General features: G+C 48.7%; 4 protein-coding genes across 4 annotated transcripts; all 4 read right to left on the bottom strand.

The window, feature by feature from the left end:
- Positions 1-1,061: 1,061 nt before the first annotated feature.
- Positions 1,062-3,857, bottom strand: GIQ15_05715 (anaphase-promoting complex subunit 2; the record flags this gene model as incomplete). The annotated part of the gene is made up of 2 exons (XM_033553132.1): positions 1,062-3,299; positions 3,354-3,857. The coding sequence occupies 2 exons, from the start codon at positions 3,855-3,857 to the stop codon at positions 1,062-1,064; spliced, it is 2,742 nt and encodes a 913-aa protein (XP_033404276.1).
- Positions 3,858-4,462: 605 nt separating this feature from the next.
- GIQ15_05714 (uncharacterized protein) lies at positions 4,463-5,059 on the bottom strand (the record flags this gene model as incomplete). Its single annotated transcript, XM_033553131.1, has 1 exon — positions 4,463-5,059. One exon carries the CDS (start codon positions 5,057-5,059, stop codon positions 4,463-4,465), a length of 597 nt encoding a protein of 198 aa, XP_033404275.1.
- A 774-nt stretch (positions 5,060-5,833) lies between these two features.
- On the bottom strand, positions 5,834-8,575 carry GIQ15_05713 (GTP-binding protein 2; the record flags this gene model as incomplete). Its single annotated transcript, XM_033553130.1, has 1 exon — positions 5,834-8,575. The coding sequence occupies one exon, from the start codon at positions 8,573-8,575 to the stop codon at positions 5,834-5,836; it is 2,742 nt and encodes a 913-aa protein (XP_033404274.1).
- Positions 8,576-14,528: 5,953 nt separating this feature from the next.
- GIQ15_05712 (uncharacterized protein) lies at positions 14,529-16,095 on the bottom strand (the record flags this gene model as incomplete). Its single annotated transcript, XM_033553129.1, has 4 exons — positions 14,529-14,889; positions 14,943-15,372; positions 15,442-15,536; positions 15,641-16,095. 4 exons carry the CDS (start codon positions 16,093-16,095, stop codon positions 14,529-14,531), a joined length of 1,341 nt encoding a protein of 446 aa, XP_033404273.1.
- Positions 16,096-19,422: the final 3,327 nt, after the last annotated feature.

The following is a 19,422-nucleotide window of genomic DNA, read 5'->3' as shown; positions in this document are numbered from 1 at the left end:
GGCGCTCGGAAGATTGAAAAGAGTTGGAGCAACGAAGACTATACGTCTCTTTCGGTTATTCATCGAAGATACCTTCTGCACACAGCAAAATATGAAGTACATCCGGCAGGCAATTCCAGGGCTGATGGTTCAGCTAAACATGGAGGTTTTTGGAAAAGAAGCCGACTCGGACGATGTTCCAATGGGTCAGTGGGTGATCTATGAGGGGCGGCTTGTTAAAGCTGATGACCCGTCAGTTTTCAGTCTTTGTCTACCCATTCTAGAGGCAGACGAATTGCTTCTTCACATTCTGAATTTACAGCAGGGACGGAAGGCTTCCTAACGGACAAAGAGCGTACAATATAAATATCCGTTCTTACTTCCTGTGACCTGGAGGCTGCTAGATCCCTGCAAGAGGCCCTATCATAATACATACCTAGGTACCAATGTTGAAACTACTCTCAACTGCAGGTTATCGATTCACGTCCTTACTTTGGAGACCCTCCGTTTAATCATACACCACCATGCCAGAGCTTAGAGCTTGAACCTCAGGGGCTACAAGGTATTCCTCTTTCGTTGGACTCGTCACTAGGAGAAGTCTGAGAAAGAAGGAAGCATAGAATCACAATGTGTGGAGAACAACGTAAAAATAAAGTATAATGGACCAACTGCCAATATAAGCTTAAATAACCTTCCGCTGTCCTTGATTGTTAGTACCTGCTTGGCGGGGAAGAGAAAGTAATTCGATGACGGGATCCTGGCTGCACGCGACCCTAGTGGTCGGCTGGGCGAGCGGGCAATGATGCATGAGAGGTAGATAAGCAAGGCGACGGAGTTGATTATGAGCTACTGTAAAACAGTCTATTTTCAATCAACGAATCCAGTGCCGTCACATTTACTCCCATCTGCAAATGCATTACTTTTTGCTATTGAATAGTTAATGGATATACCATTATTTTTGTGTGTATGGACGGTCACCTACGCGCATCTAGCTCATACGAGCCTACAAGGCTAGCAGGAATAGGCCAGTTGAATACAGGTGTTGATATTGTATAATAATGATAATAATAAAACTATCACTATTAAATAATCTTATAGTTACCTCCACTGACCATCTCAAGCTTGCCGCCAGAAACCATCTTGCCCATGAATTGCTTAAGCTCCTCGCTGCTAAACGGGAATCCACCAGGAACAGCTATTTTCAACATCATGATGATACGCTGTAAAGGCATCGCCCCTTGGTTCCTAAGCATTCCCCTGATGAACTGCCAGTATAGATCCATTTTTGCCATAGTGGCAGCTTCCGCGGATTCTTTTGCTGCTGCTGCTGCCGCCGCCGCAGCAGCATTGGCTTCCAAGTTTGGCTGGGCTTGTTTTTGCTGCTGTGATGAGGCACGCGTTTCTTCTTCGTCGGGCAGTGTTTCGAGGACAGAGAATGTGTCGGGTTGTGGTTGGGTGAGGATACGTTTGCTTTGCCAGAATAGACAGGCGCTGCGGACAAGGGATGCTGGCATATCTAACTCTTGAGATATTTCTATAACGGTTTTCGACACCGCAGATGGCTCAGCAGAATGGAAAGCGTGTATAACGGCTGCTTGCCATGTTGTCACCTCATCCTTGAATATACGATCTTCGAGATCTAACTCAACCGTTGCAGTTCCCAAGCTGTTCAACCAGGTCAATTTCCTAGATGGTTTTAAAGACTCGAAGCCTGCGGAGTACCTCTCTTGTAGCGAAGTGATTTCGTCGGGCATTTTAAAGGCCTGTTCTTGCAACTCAGGCCAGTACAGACGAGATAGGATCTTGGCATGGATATCAGCAGTAGGGTCGTCATCCAAACCTTTGTCTGCTCGTATAACGGTATCAATCCTCTTGGAATCAAGCGCGTCTCGTAGCATAACCTCACACGCCTGTAGAGCCGAGTCGCCAAAGCGAACTTTCAGCAACTCAAGAACCGAGACCTCCTGATCATAATTACCGCTCTTGTTTAGTAATCGCTCACTCAACGATTCCTGCAGTTCCTTTACAAAGACCTCCTTAGAGTCAAAGAGGGTTATCAAGCTGCCTATGACATCTGACTGTTTCGACTTTTTATAATCGACAGCTGCATCGATTGGATCTGGCACCCAGTTCATATCGTCCCAGTCAAGCTCCCCGGAATCATTGCGGAGAGACGCTTGACGAGCACTGGTTAACTCAATTGCTAACTCCGTGAGTGTCTCTGGATTGGAGCTATCATGATCCTTCCCATCACTGACATCAGCTAATAACCCATTTACTATCACTTTGACGGAATCGTCTCGTTCACGTAGATACCTGCGAATAGGTCTCGCAACTCTATCCAGTAGCACTCCTCTTGGATCTAGCTGTGTAAGTGCCCGGATGATGGCAATGTAAAGCTGCAATATTTCAACTGTGGACGCCCCTGGGTGGAGAAGTCGTTGAAATATAGCAGTATTAAATGTGCTCGAAAGGTAGAACCGTGTGGTAGGGTTTGTAGTATAGCTCTTGAGATCTTCAATCGCTCCACTGCTTATGTCCCATTCGACAATTATATCAAATAGCTCGCTAATTCGCAGGGAGGCAAGCCGGGTAATAGCAATTTCTTGCCATTTCTCTACATCACGCAACGTCACGTCAAGGTGGTCTTCGGTTGACTGAACTCGGTGCTCGCCTGGTTTAAGACAGTGCAAAACTTGGACGGCCAGCCGTCCGAAGATATTTCCGATCCATAGCCGTAAATGTTCAACAGCGAGAGAGGGAGCTTCCCATTCCCCCGAGTATGAGGATATTACAAACTCAGTGATCATGTTGTTCATCACATTGGCAAATATGACCTGGGATTTGCTGCCGCCAAGGCCAATATCCTGAAGCCCTTCTAGCAGACGCATCAATGTATGTCTTGCCTCTGTGCTGCCGGGTAGTTCGCCTTCAGTCATCAATACAATCCTTTTTTCGCGAGATGGTTCTCTCTTCCAGTTATTATAGGACATGCTGGGTTTTGAATCAATGTCCATTTCGTCGCCAGCCTCCGTGGGGGAAACATCAGGTTGATCCCGACCTCTTTTGGTTCCTAAGATTAAAGAGCATGCCGCGGTAAGTTCTGTGGCAAGAATCACTGAAAATTTATCAGCCGGAAGCGAGAATGTGGTCACAGCGTGTATACTCTCCCGTAAGGCTGTGAACCCTGTATCCCGCGCCGTTGGGTCTGATAATGGTAATATGAATTTTAAAAATGGGGTATAATAAATATTCTGCACTAGGCGAAGGTAGCGAACCAGCCTGGCCAGAACGTCCTTCCTCTCAGCGTGTTCTAATATCTGTGACAGTCAGCATAGTCTTCACAAGAAGGGTTAGTTAATAGAGCCGCCTACCTTGACAAGAGTGTCTTTAAAGTTAGTTAGGAAGTGTCGCCGCGTTTCGCTCATATACCATAGCTTCAAGTCGCACTCCTTCATCCCTTTCCTCGACCCCTTCCCGCCTGACGCATCCGCACCTACGTAAAATAGGCTATCCCTGATGGCTGTCGACGGTGGATCTCGAGCCCATCTTTTCAACAACGTTCTATCCCCTATCTTATCATCACTATTGCCGTCACTATTGACGTTGAATCCTTTGTCAGGAATGGTAAGAAACGCAGTTGCGGTATGCCACGCTCGATCCCATGTGACTTGTTCCGGTACGGGCTCTTCTGAAGATGGCGCCGGTTTATTCGCTTTAATAGAGGTCTGTATGCCGCCGAATGGTTCTCCTGGAGGGGTGAATCCTAGGACGGGTGTGACGTCGGGGGTGGGTGATATGCCACTTAGCAAGGAGGGAGGGAAGACGGAGTCGAAAACACGTTTGTGGCCAATTGTAGACGGGACGTGCTGGAACATTGTTTGTAGCCCAGAGTATGGCAGTTCAAGCAGGATCCGATCCGCTATCCCACCACTGTAAATCCCACCGTCTTCGTTAGATGTTTTGGGCTTGTTGTTTCTTCGTTTCTTCGTCTCCTCGAACTTCCCTTATCTAAATAAACAACACCACGTGATCTCTTATCGCGACTGGCGGCTATTTTGATGACAAGCGACAAGCGCGGGTTGATATTGAATAGTTCGATGACGGGGATAATTTATGCATGATCCAATCGTATATCATGAGTGGCATTCTATGACTGGTTCTGTTTCTATGTACGGGCTTGGTTGCGAACCAGACAAACCATCCAACTAGGTGAACGTCGAAGACGAACAAGAGCTCCTCAAACATGCAAACCTGAATATCAAAATAGTAGAGGTAAAAGAAGGCCGGGTTGGGTATATTAGCATACTGTATAGGATGGGGCAAGTAGTAGGGTTATTCCAGATATACTCAAGACATACAGACATACATAACGTGCAAAACATGAGTGAGAGCGGGGACAATCCAACAAGAAATCTCAATCTACTCCCAAGGAAATCAAACATCAGTATCATTTCATAAACACGTTCATTCCAAAGAGGGTTTATCGATCCTTATCGTCGACCTTTTCCCATTCGCTGTCGGTGCTGATATATCCTGAGCTATCCCCAGACGGCTTCCGATGCTTGAGCTCGTCTGTGCTACTCTCAGGTGTAAGGGTTACCTGTGCACCCGATGCTGATGGCGTAGACCGCCTCGCAGCAGCACCACCGCTTAACGGGGAGGAACTCGATATTTTCGGGGTTCCAACAGTTCCGGCGCGAATGCTTTCTGTCTCGGTCCCGCTCTCGGCTGAATCAGAGGTAGCCCCCGACAAGCGAGCGACAGGAGAAGCCTCTTTCTTCGCGCGTAGACTAGCAAGATCCGTCGACGATCCCTTGTCATCCTTCTCCTTGCTCTCCTCAAGCTTCCTCTGGCGTTCACTTTCTGCCTTTATCTCCGCGGCAAACCAATTTATCGAATACCATAGTGCGCCACTGATACAAGAGAGGACCACAAAGTGTATGCTGTATGTTGCGAGGAGGAGAGCGAAGAAGACGACCTGGAGAGCGGCGAAAGTAGCGTTGGTCGCGATTAGGAGGGTGGGCGTTGCTCCGGGGGTGAAGATGCTTGAAAACAGCTCCTCGAAAAACGCCGCCATGGAGATTGCGCAGAAGACGATAGCTTCTTCGCTTAGCTTGGATAGATCGGTGAGTTTGAGATAGATTATCGGACACTGCAAGGCGAAGGCGTCGACGCTTCGGAGAGGAGTTGGGTAGTCGGGGTCCCTTCAGTTAGGCTCCGTTATTGAAATACCCGCAGTCGCGAGGTCAAGGGAGCAGCAGCGGTGTCAGTGTCAGCTTCTAAACAGGATTGCACGGGCAGTCTCTTCAGGCCCGATGATATATGGATGTGCTCTTACGATGCACCGTTGCTGGTAGCTTGCTGCGTTCCTGTGACTAGAGGGGTCGGTCATTTGTTTACTGCGGGTGGTCCTTTTGCTGCGGAGGATATTTAAATAGCGTTCCCCACTTGTTCTCCCTTGCTTATATAAAAATAAATCAGCCTGCGAGCGTCTTCTGGCCTACGTCACAACAGGACAGGCTGTACTCTACAGTTAGGCAGAGATATATATCGAAGAGGTTGATTAGGTGTCCGTAGTTTACTGGCTGGTAGATCTACGAGTCGGAACTCCAGCGTTGAAGACAAATATACTCGATCGACGCTATGAATTATAGATCCTATACTAGAGAACAAAGGGAGTAAAAGAAAAGGAAAACCCGAAACAAGGATAAAATAGATGTAATGAAATGAAATCCGCTTGAAATAATACCGATACACTCGTCGCTCGTTCTTTGTCTTCATCGCTGTAGCCTGTGTTGGGGGTAGCCAGCAATAAACCTCACAAACGCTGAGAATGACAGGGGAAGTAACATTATGCATGCAGAACTTCATAGACTCTGCCAACAACACCCTTCAAGCCTGACGAGCTCGTGGAGCCTGAACCTCGAGCAACTGATGGGAGACACGACGAGGAAGGCGGAGGCGTGGCCGGTACACCCATACCTGTTCCTGGGACAGCGAGGATAAGTGATCCTACTTCAACCCACTCCACAGACGCAGTAAGAGAAAATGTCACATTCACTTCTTCCACTTCGTGGTCATCATCGGCGGCGGGAGAATGTCCGTGATCAGCACGGCTATGCTCTGCAGAATCAAGCATGAATATCTCCGGCTCCATACCACAGGATGGAGCGACGTGCGATTTAGCATGTTCAATCAGGATTATTCGAGCGGCGGCCCGAATACTTTCAATATATACCATTGCAGTACCCCCGGAGACCAGTATGGGAGACGAGGTCGTGAAATCCGAGGCAGGGAACCTAGCAATGAACCCAGCGTGAAAGAACGGAGCGGAGGTAGAGAGTGGGCGCGAAGAAAGTAGCGAATTGGATGAGTATCCACGATTAAAGTCCGCGAGCACCATGCCCTTGCGCATTCGCCCCAGAGATGCCGAGGGTGATGAAGAATCGACAAAATCCACCCCAATAGTGCCTATCTGATGCTCGAAAAGGGCTTTGACAGGGAGTCGGAGGTTCCGCACACTGACGACACGAACTTGTTTCCAAACTGCATGTGTTTGTGACTGCGCATCCAGGCTGTCGCCCGTGAATTTTCTAAAGCGTGTAGAAGGCAGTGAATCTGGAAGAGACTTGCTATATGTTGCCTTAGCCCGGGGAGGAGTGTTGGCTGGCTCGTGAGAACGAGGTTCTGGAATTATTGGGCCGACGACAAGACGGTCGCCGATAGCGATGGTACCGCGACGAACACGGCCACAGAGAACTATACCTCGATCGTTTTGGCGCTTATTTTCGTTTGAAAGGGAATACACTTTGAAAAGGGGCATTTCGAAGACTTCACTGATATCGAAGAGGGATATTGGGTGATCCTGGTTGTCATCTTTAGACCTTTCGATGAGCTGTGTGCTCGGTTCTGAAGGAGGCAAGGGGAGTGATTGAAGTAGAGCATGGAGTTTCCCAATTCCTGCCCCTGTAACGGCGCTGGTGATGATTATGGGGATACTGTCTAGACAATCGCGGCCCATTGAGGGAATGGCAGCGTTGGCATCCCGTCGATCGGTGGGTGAGATATTGTGAAGGTCCATGTCTTGCTCATTCACCTCTCCAGGGACAGGAAGCATCACAGGTTTACGCCCGGTTGACTTGATCGCAGATAGAACCTGTGTCAGCGTCTGTCTAATACTAGGTCTTGTCGCGGCATCAAGTTTGGTGACTACCACGACGACAGGGATTTCTAGCTTGACGCATAGTTCGAGGTAGGCCAGTGACATGCTAACTTCAGGTGGTATGGCGCTTGCTGGGTCCTCGTTGTTTGCCGGCACGCAAAGAAGAACGTAATGTGGTCCGAGACTTATTAGCCCTCTAAGCGTTGATTTAACGTATCTCAGCGACCCTGGGAGATCGGATAGAAAGATAACCCGTCCATCGGTACCAGCAGAGACATGGATGTCGTCCCAGGAGGTGACGTTCCCAGATGCATAATTGATTACATCTGTAGAGTTGTTCGAAGTTTTATTCTCGTTTGACGAGTATCCAATCAGTTCTTGGGCAATGGAGCTGGTAACACCAGACACGATTTCGTGTCGGTGCCTGAGAAGGCTAAGTCTGCTTTTACCACGTCCATTATCGAACGCGGAGGTAGACAAAATTCCAAGGAGAGAAGATTTTCCCGCTCCTGATGCTCCTGCGATGGCAACATTGAGCTGTTCCGTGAGCAGAGGTCGCTCTGCCATTGAAAATTTGCCTGCGTGCTCATTTTCTTTCCAGCGATCGGTCGGACCACCACCCGCCAATGCTTGCGAACGACATTGCTTGAGATCAGGACGCACTAGCGCCTCTGCAACCCAAAGCTTCTCAGATCGGGTAGATCCATCCTTCTCCGCCCATTCACAATACCCCACCGCAACACGGCGAAGGACTTCGACTCTACACCCGAGACTGGCAGCCATTGCCTGGAGATTCACAAGACTCTCATCCAATTCATCCTCGGCCAATCCTGCAAAAGTGCCGTCATCAGTGACGCCAATTTCATACAATGCTCCCTGACTTTCTTCCAGGCCCGAGAGTAGTGGAGAGAGCGTTTTTGGGACATCTAGCGTCTCGGTGGCCTCTGGAAGAACAGGCAGTACCAAATTCGCGGTCGAAGATGAATGGAAAGGGGACGACTGCTGTAGTCTCCAGAGAAGTTGGGTGGTAAGCTGGCATAGTCGAGCCTGCCTTGGTGAGCTTGACGACGATTGGGCAGGCCTTGAGGCTGTCTCTGGAGTCTCTGAAGCATCAGGCTCTACATTGCTGGTGCTATGGAGCTTTGAATGATGTGATCCGGACACTAGGTTCCCTGAAGTCAAGGACACAAAAGGGCGCCTAGGGCGAAGAAGTAAGTGCAATTTATACTCGGTAGGTCCATCTTGAGGCTCAGGATCCAGTTTCTTGATCCCACACGCCTCAAGAAAGCCCGGGTCACTTGTATCAACTGGGCTTGGCCCGCGAGTTGAGCTACCCTGGCCCTTTTGGTGGCGGGGCGTTGTCGTCCCCGAGCTTGACCATGGTGACGAAACCCGGGGAAGGTCAGGGTCGAATGTAAACACCGACGCCATAAGCAGCAGTTTATGGTGGAAGTTGCTTCCAGTTCTCCTCTCAAATTCAATTTATAAACTGAATTAATGCCCTTCGAACTTGGTCTGTTTGTTTTGGTTTTATCTTCTTAGATCTGCAAGAAAAAAATATAGGATATGCGCGTGGGTTGAGGCTCATTCACCACCTCTCTCCTATTCGTATGTTCCTCGAGTGGTAATGTAATAAACCAAGATACTGAATGCTAGTATAGAAATAGTAGGATCGTAAAGGCCGGCAGAGTAACTGGATCATTTTGAAGTTGAAATGTCTTGAAGCGGGTACGTTATGAAGTTCCGGGAGTGTTGGGGTGGAGAGATGCAAGGAAGGAGGCAACTGTAGCAGGTAATCAGACGAGCACAGCCAGCTCCTAAATTTGCTCAAAAGGAGGAGTTCATGTTGAACCTGGAGTGATAATATCGTAGTATACTGATAGCTTTGACGACGTGAAGTAGCTGTATCTTGCCAGCAAAGCCGTTTTTAAACCTCGATGTCATCGCTGACTCCGCGATCCAATGACTCGATCCACATGGGGTATATGTTTGTATTGTTTGGCATGTTTACACTATTTGCATATAATTTATTCGGCTTAGTAATTAACATCCGGTTTAATATTTATCTTTTCCGATTATGGACTGTTTGCACTGTTTGTTCTGCTTATATAGTTTGCACTATATTCTTTTTGCTTAATAATTAGCCTTCGGTATTATGTTATTACCTGTCCGGTATCACATGACCTTCCGTTTCGTTGGTTCGCGGTTTCTCTCCATTCATGTTTTGAACAGGAACAACCCCTTGTTTACCGCTGTCCAAACCCTTACTTTGACGGAGAGGCCTGGTTCAGAATATAGGGGATACATGGAACAGTCTTTCATACAGAGGTAGTCACCAAAAGACCTCTTTCAAGGGTCCCGAATCTCTATCAAAGCATTCAGTAAAGGAACCTCCTGATTGACCTTATTTTACAATCCTTATCCCAATCCTTATGCCTATCCTTACGTCTATCCTTGACGCTATCCTTGATGCTATCCTTGGGAATATCCTTGGGCATATCCTGGGTCTATCCTGGACCTATCCTGGGCCTATCCTTACTCACGCATACCCGTGAATTTATCCTTAAGCCTATCCCTTAGCCTATGCTTAAGCTTGTTTTCACACTCACCCCTAGGCTAACCCCTTGGCCTACCCCTAGGCTTATTGTTTAGCCTATTCTTTAGCCTACCTTTAAGCCTATTTGTGGGAAAGTGATTGGATATAAAGATCCTTGAAGACTTTTGGTAGGACCATCCATACAGCCATGAGGAGAATAATTCGGATACACAAGAACGTCCACGAGCCGTTCCCTACTGTCAATCAATACGGGCATGAACATGATGGAGGATTTCCCCCCATTCAGCTGAGCTACCCGATCCCTGATGGCTGTTGCAAAGATTCCCCAAAATTTCACCCCTTGCAAATTTCAGGGAGAGTAAAATATATCCCCACCACTTATGCACCCCATCTACGAAAAATGGGTTTGCAGGCATTTAAAGATGAGGCTGTTGAATCATGTGAGGCTCCCCCTAGGTATCACTCTATTCTTGATTCTTTGCATTTGTCAAGGCTGTTATGCAGCAGATAACGCGTCTTGGTCTCTTCCACATAGCTGGTATACTGGACCCCACCAAATGCACGAATAAATTGAAATTGATAAGGTATCAAGTACTCCATGTCTTGACAACTATATACCCGCTGCTAGGAATAGCAGACGGAGAGTTGTAGACGAAGCGAGGCACCTCACCATCTATGGGCATTTTACTAAAATTACCCTCACCCACCTTTCAAATAGGTAGTTCCATTCTGCGAGGTCCTTGTACCATTGTTTTAATTCCTATGTAAAATTCTGACCGGCCATATACCCTTTCACACTCCCACTGGAAAAAATGATGGTATTGAAGTAAAGTCTCCGTGAGGGCTGGCTAACTTCCAGCGCCTAATTTACTTGGGTTGCTTTTTTATCATATTTTAGCCATACAGACATTTCTGTGGATTTTATTGATCTCCGTCTGCAGTTCTAACTATCCACCTACGAGAATTCCAAAATGTAGAAAGCGCAAAAAGGCCAGCCGTTGAATGGTATCATTGATACTCCGCGCCGGCTTATTCGATTTTGACAAAATCACTATCAACTTCCAGTGTTGTTTATCGACTCGCTATTTCATGGCATTGAATGTCGGTGTCATTGCTCCATTCCTCCCTTGGCCTTTGCGTTGCCAATATATTACCAAGGAGTGTTCAACTGCCATGGCACTGGCTATCGATATTATCACCTTGGAACAATAAGGGCCCTATATTCTAGTTTCATTCTAGTTCAGAGATTTCTAATTATCAAGCATATTTTCATTGATTTACCGTAGGACTCTTGAGCGCCACCAAAGATAAATTCCGAGTTTAACCAAGGAAAATTCAACTAACAAAAACTCGAAGTGAATGAAATTATATTGGCCAAGGAGAATATATCCCTCTACAGGCAGTAGGGTTAACGAGATAACGTCTTTCCCCTGCTTTCATATCGAACTTCTCACCTTTACTCTAATTATAAATAACTATCCCATCCGCTTCCATTATTAAGGGGCCGCAATATTTCTAATACACGGTAGGATAACCGACCATCAAAACATAACCCCGGATCCTTGGTCGGTCAATGAAGGAACCTGCCGGACGGAAACAACCCCAGCATCATACATCCTTGATGAATTGTGAGTCTAAGCAAATTTTGGGAATCGTTGGGCACGTTCTTGAGGATAACGAAACCGTAGGGGTCTCTACCATATGCCCCTTTTGGATCCCACGCTTACAAGAGTTATAGATTAACTAAGTCATGCTTGGTACAGAGTACTAAAAATTAAATTAAATTAAAAGCCCTTGCTAGGGGATCTAACGGTGATATTCTTATTAGTAGGCAATAGTCTGAAGATTGTCTTCGTTACTGCTGGTTAATAATGGACTTGTTATGGCTGTGGTAGAGAAACCCGTATCCATCCTTCACCAGAAGATTGATAAGATTAACAGAAGCCTAATGCTACGCTAAATGGTGATGGAAATCCCTTCCCTATTAATAATAACTCACTTATTATACGGCTATTTTGTTGAGTAAGCTCAAATTCAAATATCCGGCAAGCTATTTCCGTATGGGGTTGGCGATGATCTCATGGTGCAGACCCACGATCTACCAACGAGCCGCAGCTCCTTGACGTAAATAAACTGAGACCAGATCCTAAGACCATGCCGAAAGCGGTTTTTCTTGATATAAATATCCTAGCTAATCGACCAGGTTCTGGTCATCTAGATTTCGTTTTGGTTTGAGTGGTTTTAAGTTAAGAATCACGCCCCGTCCGATCGGCATGGGGAACAAAGGGAGGCGGCGCTTGAACCTTTTGGCCCATACGGAGTTGAAATGATATAGCAAAGTATATCCGAAGTTTAACATATTCGTACGGAGTATAGTTTGGGGACCAAAGGATGGTGGTGGGGATTCCATGTGCGTTCTAGAGCAACTTAACATACGGAGCAACGGCGGATGGATTGGCGGATGAAGGATTGATGCTTGAGCATTCTAAACTGGACGGCTGGCTTGGAAGATGCCCCTTGTCCTGGATTAAGAGTTGAGTAGGCGAATGAACGCTGGATATCGCAGAGGGAGGGTACTCTCATAGCCTTGCAGTGACGACAGGGGCAGGGGGTTGGGGGTACAACCATGGCAGCCACGCTGTCCACGTGTCGAAGGAATCCGCTCCGTCGAAATACGGATGAAAATAGAATGTATAAAGAACTGATATACATCGTGGTTTATGGCCATGGTCATGGGCGTGGGTAGCGTGGTACGACATGGTCGTGCCATGGATCGTGGATCCTGGGTCGTGGGTAAGTGAAATAAGAATAAAATAGATGAAATGGGGCCATTGTTGACCATTAAGCTGGCTCAGTCGCGTGGACTGGGCTGCACTAGACTTGCTAGGGAGAGAGAGTTAGATAATGTTTCATCTTCTCTTGCACTTGGGGGCCTATTGTTCTTGCACTGTGACTGGTCAAGCAGGTATGGCAGACAGGGAGGGATGAAGTTTTATTCAGCATTTTCCGTTTCTGGGGGTCAGAAGGCTTGTTGCTTGCTCGGAGACATGGCAGATATGCATATATTAGATATACATATATACGCAGCCTGACTGCGTGGTCGATGAATCCTGGTAGCCACGCAGTCCATGCATGATGAATATGCGCTTTACCCAGAACATAGCACTCCGTAAGCTTCTCTGAGACTTCAATGCATGCGAAGTCCGTTCATACGATGTACGCAAGCACGCATGCAACGCAGCATTGGTGACGGTCTACTTCGAGTTTTGGGTGTATGTACCAAGACAAGGAACGTCGGAGAGAGCTAACCCACGCCCCGGGGCATACCCAAAGGTAAATAGGACACTCCACTTGAATCAGGCTACTTCGCAATAATCTGAGCTCAGAGTCCCGGCCCCAGGAAGATGGGTGATGCAATCGTGCAAATCACACATCGGGGGGGGCATCTCTCGACTTCTTGGTCTCGGAACTTCGGGCCTCGGTGTTATGAAACTCGCGACGGCGCAAGTAGGAGTACGGGCACAGTTGCACAGAAACCGAGCTGGGCTGAACTGGACTCTAGTGACCAGCGATCTGGCGTACCCAAGTAGGCAAATATCTGCAGCGATGAACGCTAATATCAGACAGGCGGGGAGTGGTTGATTTGATGCTTATAGTACGGCTACCTTATGCCCCCGGTGTCCATCTGTCACCGCTCTAAGCTTGCTGTGCTGGGCTAGTTTGCCAGGTTGGAGTTAGGAGATAAAGCGGTGGAAGTTTGAGCCGCTGGAGGGGAGATTTGTGACCTGGTCGACAGGGATTGTGCAGGAGCTGGAGATGGCTTGCTGGTGGTTGGCTGGAAGGCGTTCATCTGAAGTTCAGGTTGCACCATGTAGGGCTGAGGATTTCCCTCGTCCCGTGGAAGTCCATCTCCTTCGGCCTATGCTCTCAGCCACGGTTCAAGGGTGAAGTCGAACTTGAAGTCGAAGTCGACGTCGAAATCGGCGATGTTGAGGCTGCGATGTTGAGGCTGCGATGTTTCCGTAGATGCGAAAATGAAGCTGCAAAGTCACGTGTGAATCACAACATGCGTGCATGAAAAGGCTAAAAATAATAAGATTGCATCGAAAGTAAATGCGCTCGCTCTATGGAAAATATCAACATAGCATATTAATCCCAGCCACTAACTCCTGTCCGTCTGCCGTCTCGACTCCTTGCCCTTTCCTTCCCTTGCGTTGCATCGCTATAAATAAGGAAGCACAAGCAAGATAGAAAAATATATATACGTTGAGAAGTGAAAGAAAAAAAAAAGAAAAAGAATTAACCTCCCCCACCGAGACAATCATCCCCTGTCCGATCCCTACCCCCTGCACGTCAAGGGGAAAACGTCACCTAAAAGAAAAAACTAGCTGAAATCAGCGAAAGCTGAGAAACGGTCCGCCCCATCCATACCATGGGTCGGGGGTCATGGGTGCGTTCGGATCCGAATAGTTTTTCCCCAAGCACAGAAACCAGATGCAGTACCGGACTGAATCGGAGTTTGAGATGGGGCTCTTTTTGCGCCCTTTCTTTTTTCTTTGCTGCTTCGTTCACGCTGAGTAGTTACGTGGACGCTAGGCTGAAACATTGAATCATGGGTTCCGTCCATGTGCGATATCCCATGTCCCCTATCCATGTTGACTCCCCATGTCCGAACGATAGATAGCACAAAAGTATAATCCTCCCTTATGCTGCGCATTTCGACGAAAGAAGGTAATGTAGAAAATGCATGGCATTCAAGGGGGTTGGACATTAATCATAGCGTATAGAGTAGAGAAGAGTGTCGTTATCGTATCATTAGGCGGCCCATCACTCCTCCCTCATAGCCTTGCATCGGCCCCGTTCCAAGTGGCCGTTTCGCGCTGTCGACCTGGTAAAAGCGGCCCCACAGTACGGACATTCGGCTTTAACGGAGAGACCGGCCTTTTCCCTCTGATGGCGCAGAAGGTTACTGAAGGTCGAGAACGAGCGCCCGTTGCAGCCATGGTCCCAGCATTGGGGTTTAGAGCGGAGGTCGGCTTCGCTTAGAGCTGTTGGGGAGGGAGAGTTGGATGAGGGCGTGCGATGGTGTGAGTGGGTGTGAGTGTTGGCGTGGGAGCGTGGGAAAGTGGGAGAGGATGTTGATGGGGGAGTGGTGGGTAATGAAGAGACAGGTGTATAGTATGGTGCTCTAGGTCATGTTAGACATAATCCAATAGAAAAAGAGTGTATGATAATGCTTACTGAGGGTATGAGGGTGTGGACAGGCCATACTGGCCCTGGGAGGTAGGTATCGAGCCATCCAGGCCCTGGAGGTGGATGTCCATTGGTTTTGAGAGGTCAGAGTATGCCTGCACAGAGGACATGGGTCTGTTGTCGCCAGCTGTCCTATTCATTTTTTGCTGGTCTTGGTATACAGATGAACGAGGGATTGGAAGAGCCATGTACCACTGTTCGCGACTGAATTGGAGCGCTGAGGATGGATGCTGCTGGTGGTGCTGCTGTGGTTGGTCGTATAGAGCAAAAGAGTCCGGCACGCTGGAAGGGCGGGCTGGAGTATTGCCAAGTGGTGGAGACATTGATAATGAAGCAGTGCTAACACTGACGGGGGTGTCGGTGTTGGTAAACTGGAGAGAGTCGAAAGCAGAAGTGCTGTCGATGGTGTAGTCAGGGACTATGTGGTTGTTAGGAAGAGTTCGGAAGATGGGGGAAGGAGCTGAATTTAAGCGCTGATGATACATACCGAACATGTTGGGATAATCTAGTACCGAGATGGGCTGAGAATCGTGCATGAAGTCTGACAAGGGCGTGGGAGGCGACACCTGGCAAACAAACGGTCTTTGACGTAAAAAGAGAAAAGGTTAGTTGGGAGTCAAGGTGGTATGTATGTAATTGTTGGAGCTCCAAGTAAGTATATATAAGTTGGATGAAGTTGAACTAACCCTGAAGATTGTCCGTGTGAACCGGCACTAGTGTTGACGTGGGCATGGATGCCATACTTATATCCCTCAGCGGCGTCGGAGTGGTGGCCGAGAGAGGTGGATGAGGTTGAGGAATTGGTGGAGGAGGGAGTAGTAACGCCCCGAAGAGAGAGGCCTATTTCGAAAGGCTGAGACGACGATGCGCATGCAGATGATGCCTGCATCTGCATGGCACCCGTCGAGTCCGGGAAAATGGCGGTAGTGGATGACAAATCGTGGATGGCTATGCCTAGCAAGGCTTCGCATGTTTGCGTGGCCATGGTGAAGGAGTCTGGCCCGTACGAGGTGTTTGAAGGTGTTGATGGTGAGGGCGAGGGTGATGGTGACGGCGACGGAAGCAGGCCAATGTTTGCGCATGCGCTTCTTGCTCGTCGTCGGCGGGAGCCTGGAGTTTGGGGCCTGCTGTGTTGGAGCATGAGGTAGGCAGTCAGGACGTTGATGTATGTATGTGTATGTGTGTGTGTGTGTGTGTGTGTATGATATTGTATGGCGGACTGGCAAGAGCAATGTGGTGGTGATTTAGTTTGCTGGTTTGGTTGAATAATTGAAGAGGGTCAAGAAGAGCAATATAAGTATAGAGCAAGCCAAGTTACCAACCAGCTTTCCTTTGCTCTGTTTTGCTTTCTTTTTTTCAAATTCCAAATAATTACAAAAACGGCCGAACGGAAAGGGTTGCGAGGTATGGAGAGGAAGGTTTGGCAGGTAGAAGGAAAGAGGGAGATTAACGCAGTGCCAGTGGTCGAGGGCCGAGATGAGCGGGCGACCTGCACGATAACGATGGTGACCGGGAACCTGGACAATGAACCAGACGGCCACGACGGGCGACCAGCAGCACCACGACGACGGCCACGACCACGACCACGACCATGACCACGACGACGGCTTAACGACCCAAGGCCGGGGTCCCATGTGGCTCTGAACAATCCTTCGAGTCAAGCAAAGCAGCAGGGCATGCATGTATCTGGGTTGAGACAGCACAGCACAGCCGCATGGGACTAGCAGGTCCAAGCCAAACCCTATGTGTATACATGGGCGGTAATATGTGGTGTTGCATTCTGGGTTTCCTTTTTCTCAGCCCTATGGGGTTGCTCTCGTCTGCCGCTGTATAATTAACTTAAGTGACTTTGCTTAGCAGCGAGCGAGCTGCAAAGGGGCCCGGGGGCCAGGCTGACCCGTCCGCGGACTCTCCAGGCGTACCTGAACTGCCAGTTCCTGCATTCTATTGGCTGCCGGCGCTCGTCGTGCGCTGGTGAGTAATCTGATATCAAAGACGAGAAGAAGCTGCAGTAGGGGTAGGTTTGCTAGGCGCATCTCCCATCGCGCTGCGTCGAAGCTCAGCCTAGGCGACGATCCCGGCCCCCTGTCTCATCCTCATCTAGCACTTCTCCTGTCTCTGTCTCTCTCTCTCTCTCTCTCTTCTGTCTCTCTGTCTGTCTCCATCCTTATCTCCATCTCGTAGTGTTAAAGATGTTGCGAAGTTGAAGTTGGAGCGGGTGGGCCCGTCCCAAAGCGGCAAGGATCGCGGGCCACCCCAAAGCTTGGCCCCTGCACCGTGCCCCGCTGCTTATGTCATCACGATATTTCCTACAAATACCCAAAATGGACTAGTATGTATTAGTCATCTACTTAGTCATCCGTATTAGTCACTTCTTAGTCACCATTCTGGGTCCCGTGATAGGCTATGCGGACTTGACGGATCTGGACGGACGAAAAAAAGGGAAGACGACACAGACATCAACAGGCATAACTCGCACCAAGCAGCACGCAAAAAGGAAAAGCACCACCAGCGGCCGCAGTTCGACCGAGCGACGATCTCTTGCAGGCCCCCGGAATGCCGACTCCCCGACCTGCCTTGCCTGCCTGATCGCCCGCCCGCAGACCTGTTGCTATTTCCGTCCGTCGAAGCTCAAGTCGCCAGAAGCACTGCCAGGCGGAAACCACCCTAGTCCGTCCATTGGAGGACGGTTTGGATCACGAATCAGCCCGATGCTACGATCTACTGCTACGATGCTGCTCCGATCTATGTCCGAACCACTCCGCATGGCCAATTTGTTTTCCGATAGCCTGCATGATGCTGTGTACCGCCCAAGCTGTGTGGCCTGCTGCGTGTGTGCCTGTTGTGTGTACTGCCTTCACCTCCAACCAAGGGGCCGTACATTAATACGAGCGCCATTGTCTCGGCGGCTGTTTCGTGTCTGGTAGAGTTGCTCGTCACGTTGCCTGCCTCTCCTGCCTGCTCTCCTGCCAAGAGTGATCTGTTGTCCCCGGTATGCGGATGATATTATTACTTTCTTCTTCGCTAATGGCAAGGACAAGACAAATAGTCTCGTGAGCTGAGGTGCAATGTATTGGTTTTTCGATTCTGGTTCTGGAAGCATGTCTTAACTTCCTGTCCTACCGTTCTCTTCTTTCCGCCATAGTTATCCCAATAAACCCCCGTCCAACCACTAGAGCGGCGGATTTTCCCCTATCAGGGTTAGCCAGCCTGGTACCGGACTTATTTTTCTTTACCTCCGCTGGGGAGAGAAAAAAAAGGGCGTCGTGTCGCATCTCTAAATGACTTGGTACAGATCTAGAACTATACTTTCCTTTTGGCCCCCTCTGCTCGTATTTCTGTCCACTACATCAACACCCCACGGGACAGAATTTGCTAACCGCCAACTCGGCCCGCCACGCATACCTGCTCTGGAGATCTGATCTGCTTACAGACGACTTATTAACTTAGCTTATGAGGCCGAGTGACGCACGCCTGCAAGCCTCAACCAGCGGCCGGCTCGTTCCAAAAAAGTCCATATCCGAGGGGGTCCGTTCTCTCGCCTACATTTGGGGGTTTGCAGTGGCTTTCCTTATTTTCGTCAGCCGTTGCATGCGCACTCCGGAGGTAGGTACCAAGAAATTCGGGAGGTAAACACAGACATGGGGAGAGCAACGCAACGAAACGCAATGCAAATGCATGCATGGTCTGGTCTTGGGTTGAGCGGTTGAGCGGTGTGGAGCGGATGCTGCGGTGCGGCTCCACTGCTCTTCTCCAAAAACTAGCTGACAGCCCATGGTGCCACGGTGCCATGGTATGGGATGGGGGATGCCATGCGGTGACGAACTCAACAGCTATATCCTGACCCAGACACATATCAAGGATGCAAGTATATATGTGCTTAGCTAATTTCCTCAATTGCTCCGACCGTTTTGGGAACGAGCAGCACACCATGTCCAGGGCTCCGCCTAGAAATAGGGGGTCACAGATGATGCAGCTAGCGCGCGTGGTTTAACCCCATACCACCTATAAAACGTGATCAGGGGGTAATCCCCATCTGCCCGCCGGCCGGCTCTGGATATGATTGATGGGTTTCAAGAACTACAAAAGACATGGGAAGGCTGTGCGACTATGGTAAGGCTAGCAGATGGTAAATTTAAGCGGCGGGTTGAATGATTACTGATAGTTTAGTTGGTATTTTTGTAAGTTTCCGCTGAACGGCTTGGGTAGATTTAGCTCGCGGTGATGTGATAGGAGTTTTGAACTTTTATAAACATGACACATCCATTATTATTCGCTAGCGGAGTTATCGGGGTTATTTGTCAGGGCGAGATGGAGGCTCTAAGGCTTGACTTTCGACAATGACAAATTACTGCGACGATCTTTAATTGTTTTTTTCTTCCTATCTCCCTAGTCGTTCTTTGCTCTCTCCCTTATCGATATGAGCTGACCGCCGACCGGGATGAGCTTGAGAATAGTTTGGTCAACA

Source organism: Arthroderma uncinatum, assembly GCF_011692745.1.
Source record: "Arthroderma uncinatum strain CBS 119779 chromosome Unknown scaffold4, whole genome shotgun sequence".
NCBI classification, from domain to species: domain Eukaryota; kingdom Fungi; phylum Ascomycota; class Eurotiomycetes; order Onygenales; family Arthrodermataceae; genus Arthroderma; species Arthroderma uncinatum.
This window is presented reverse-complemented; position numbering and strand designations above follow the sequence as displayed.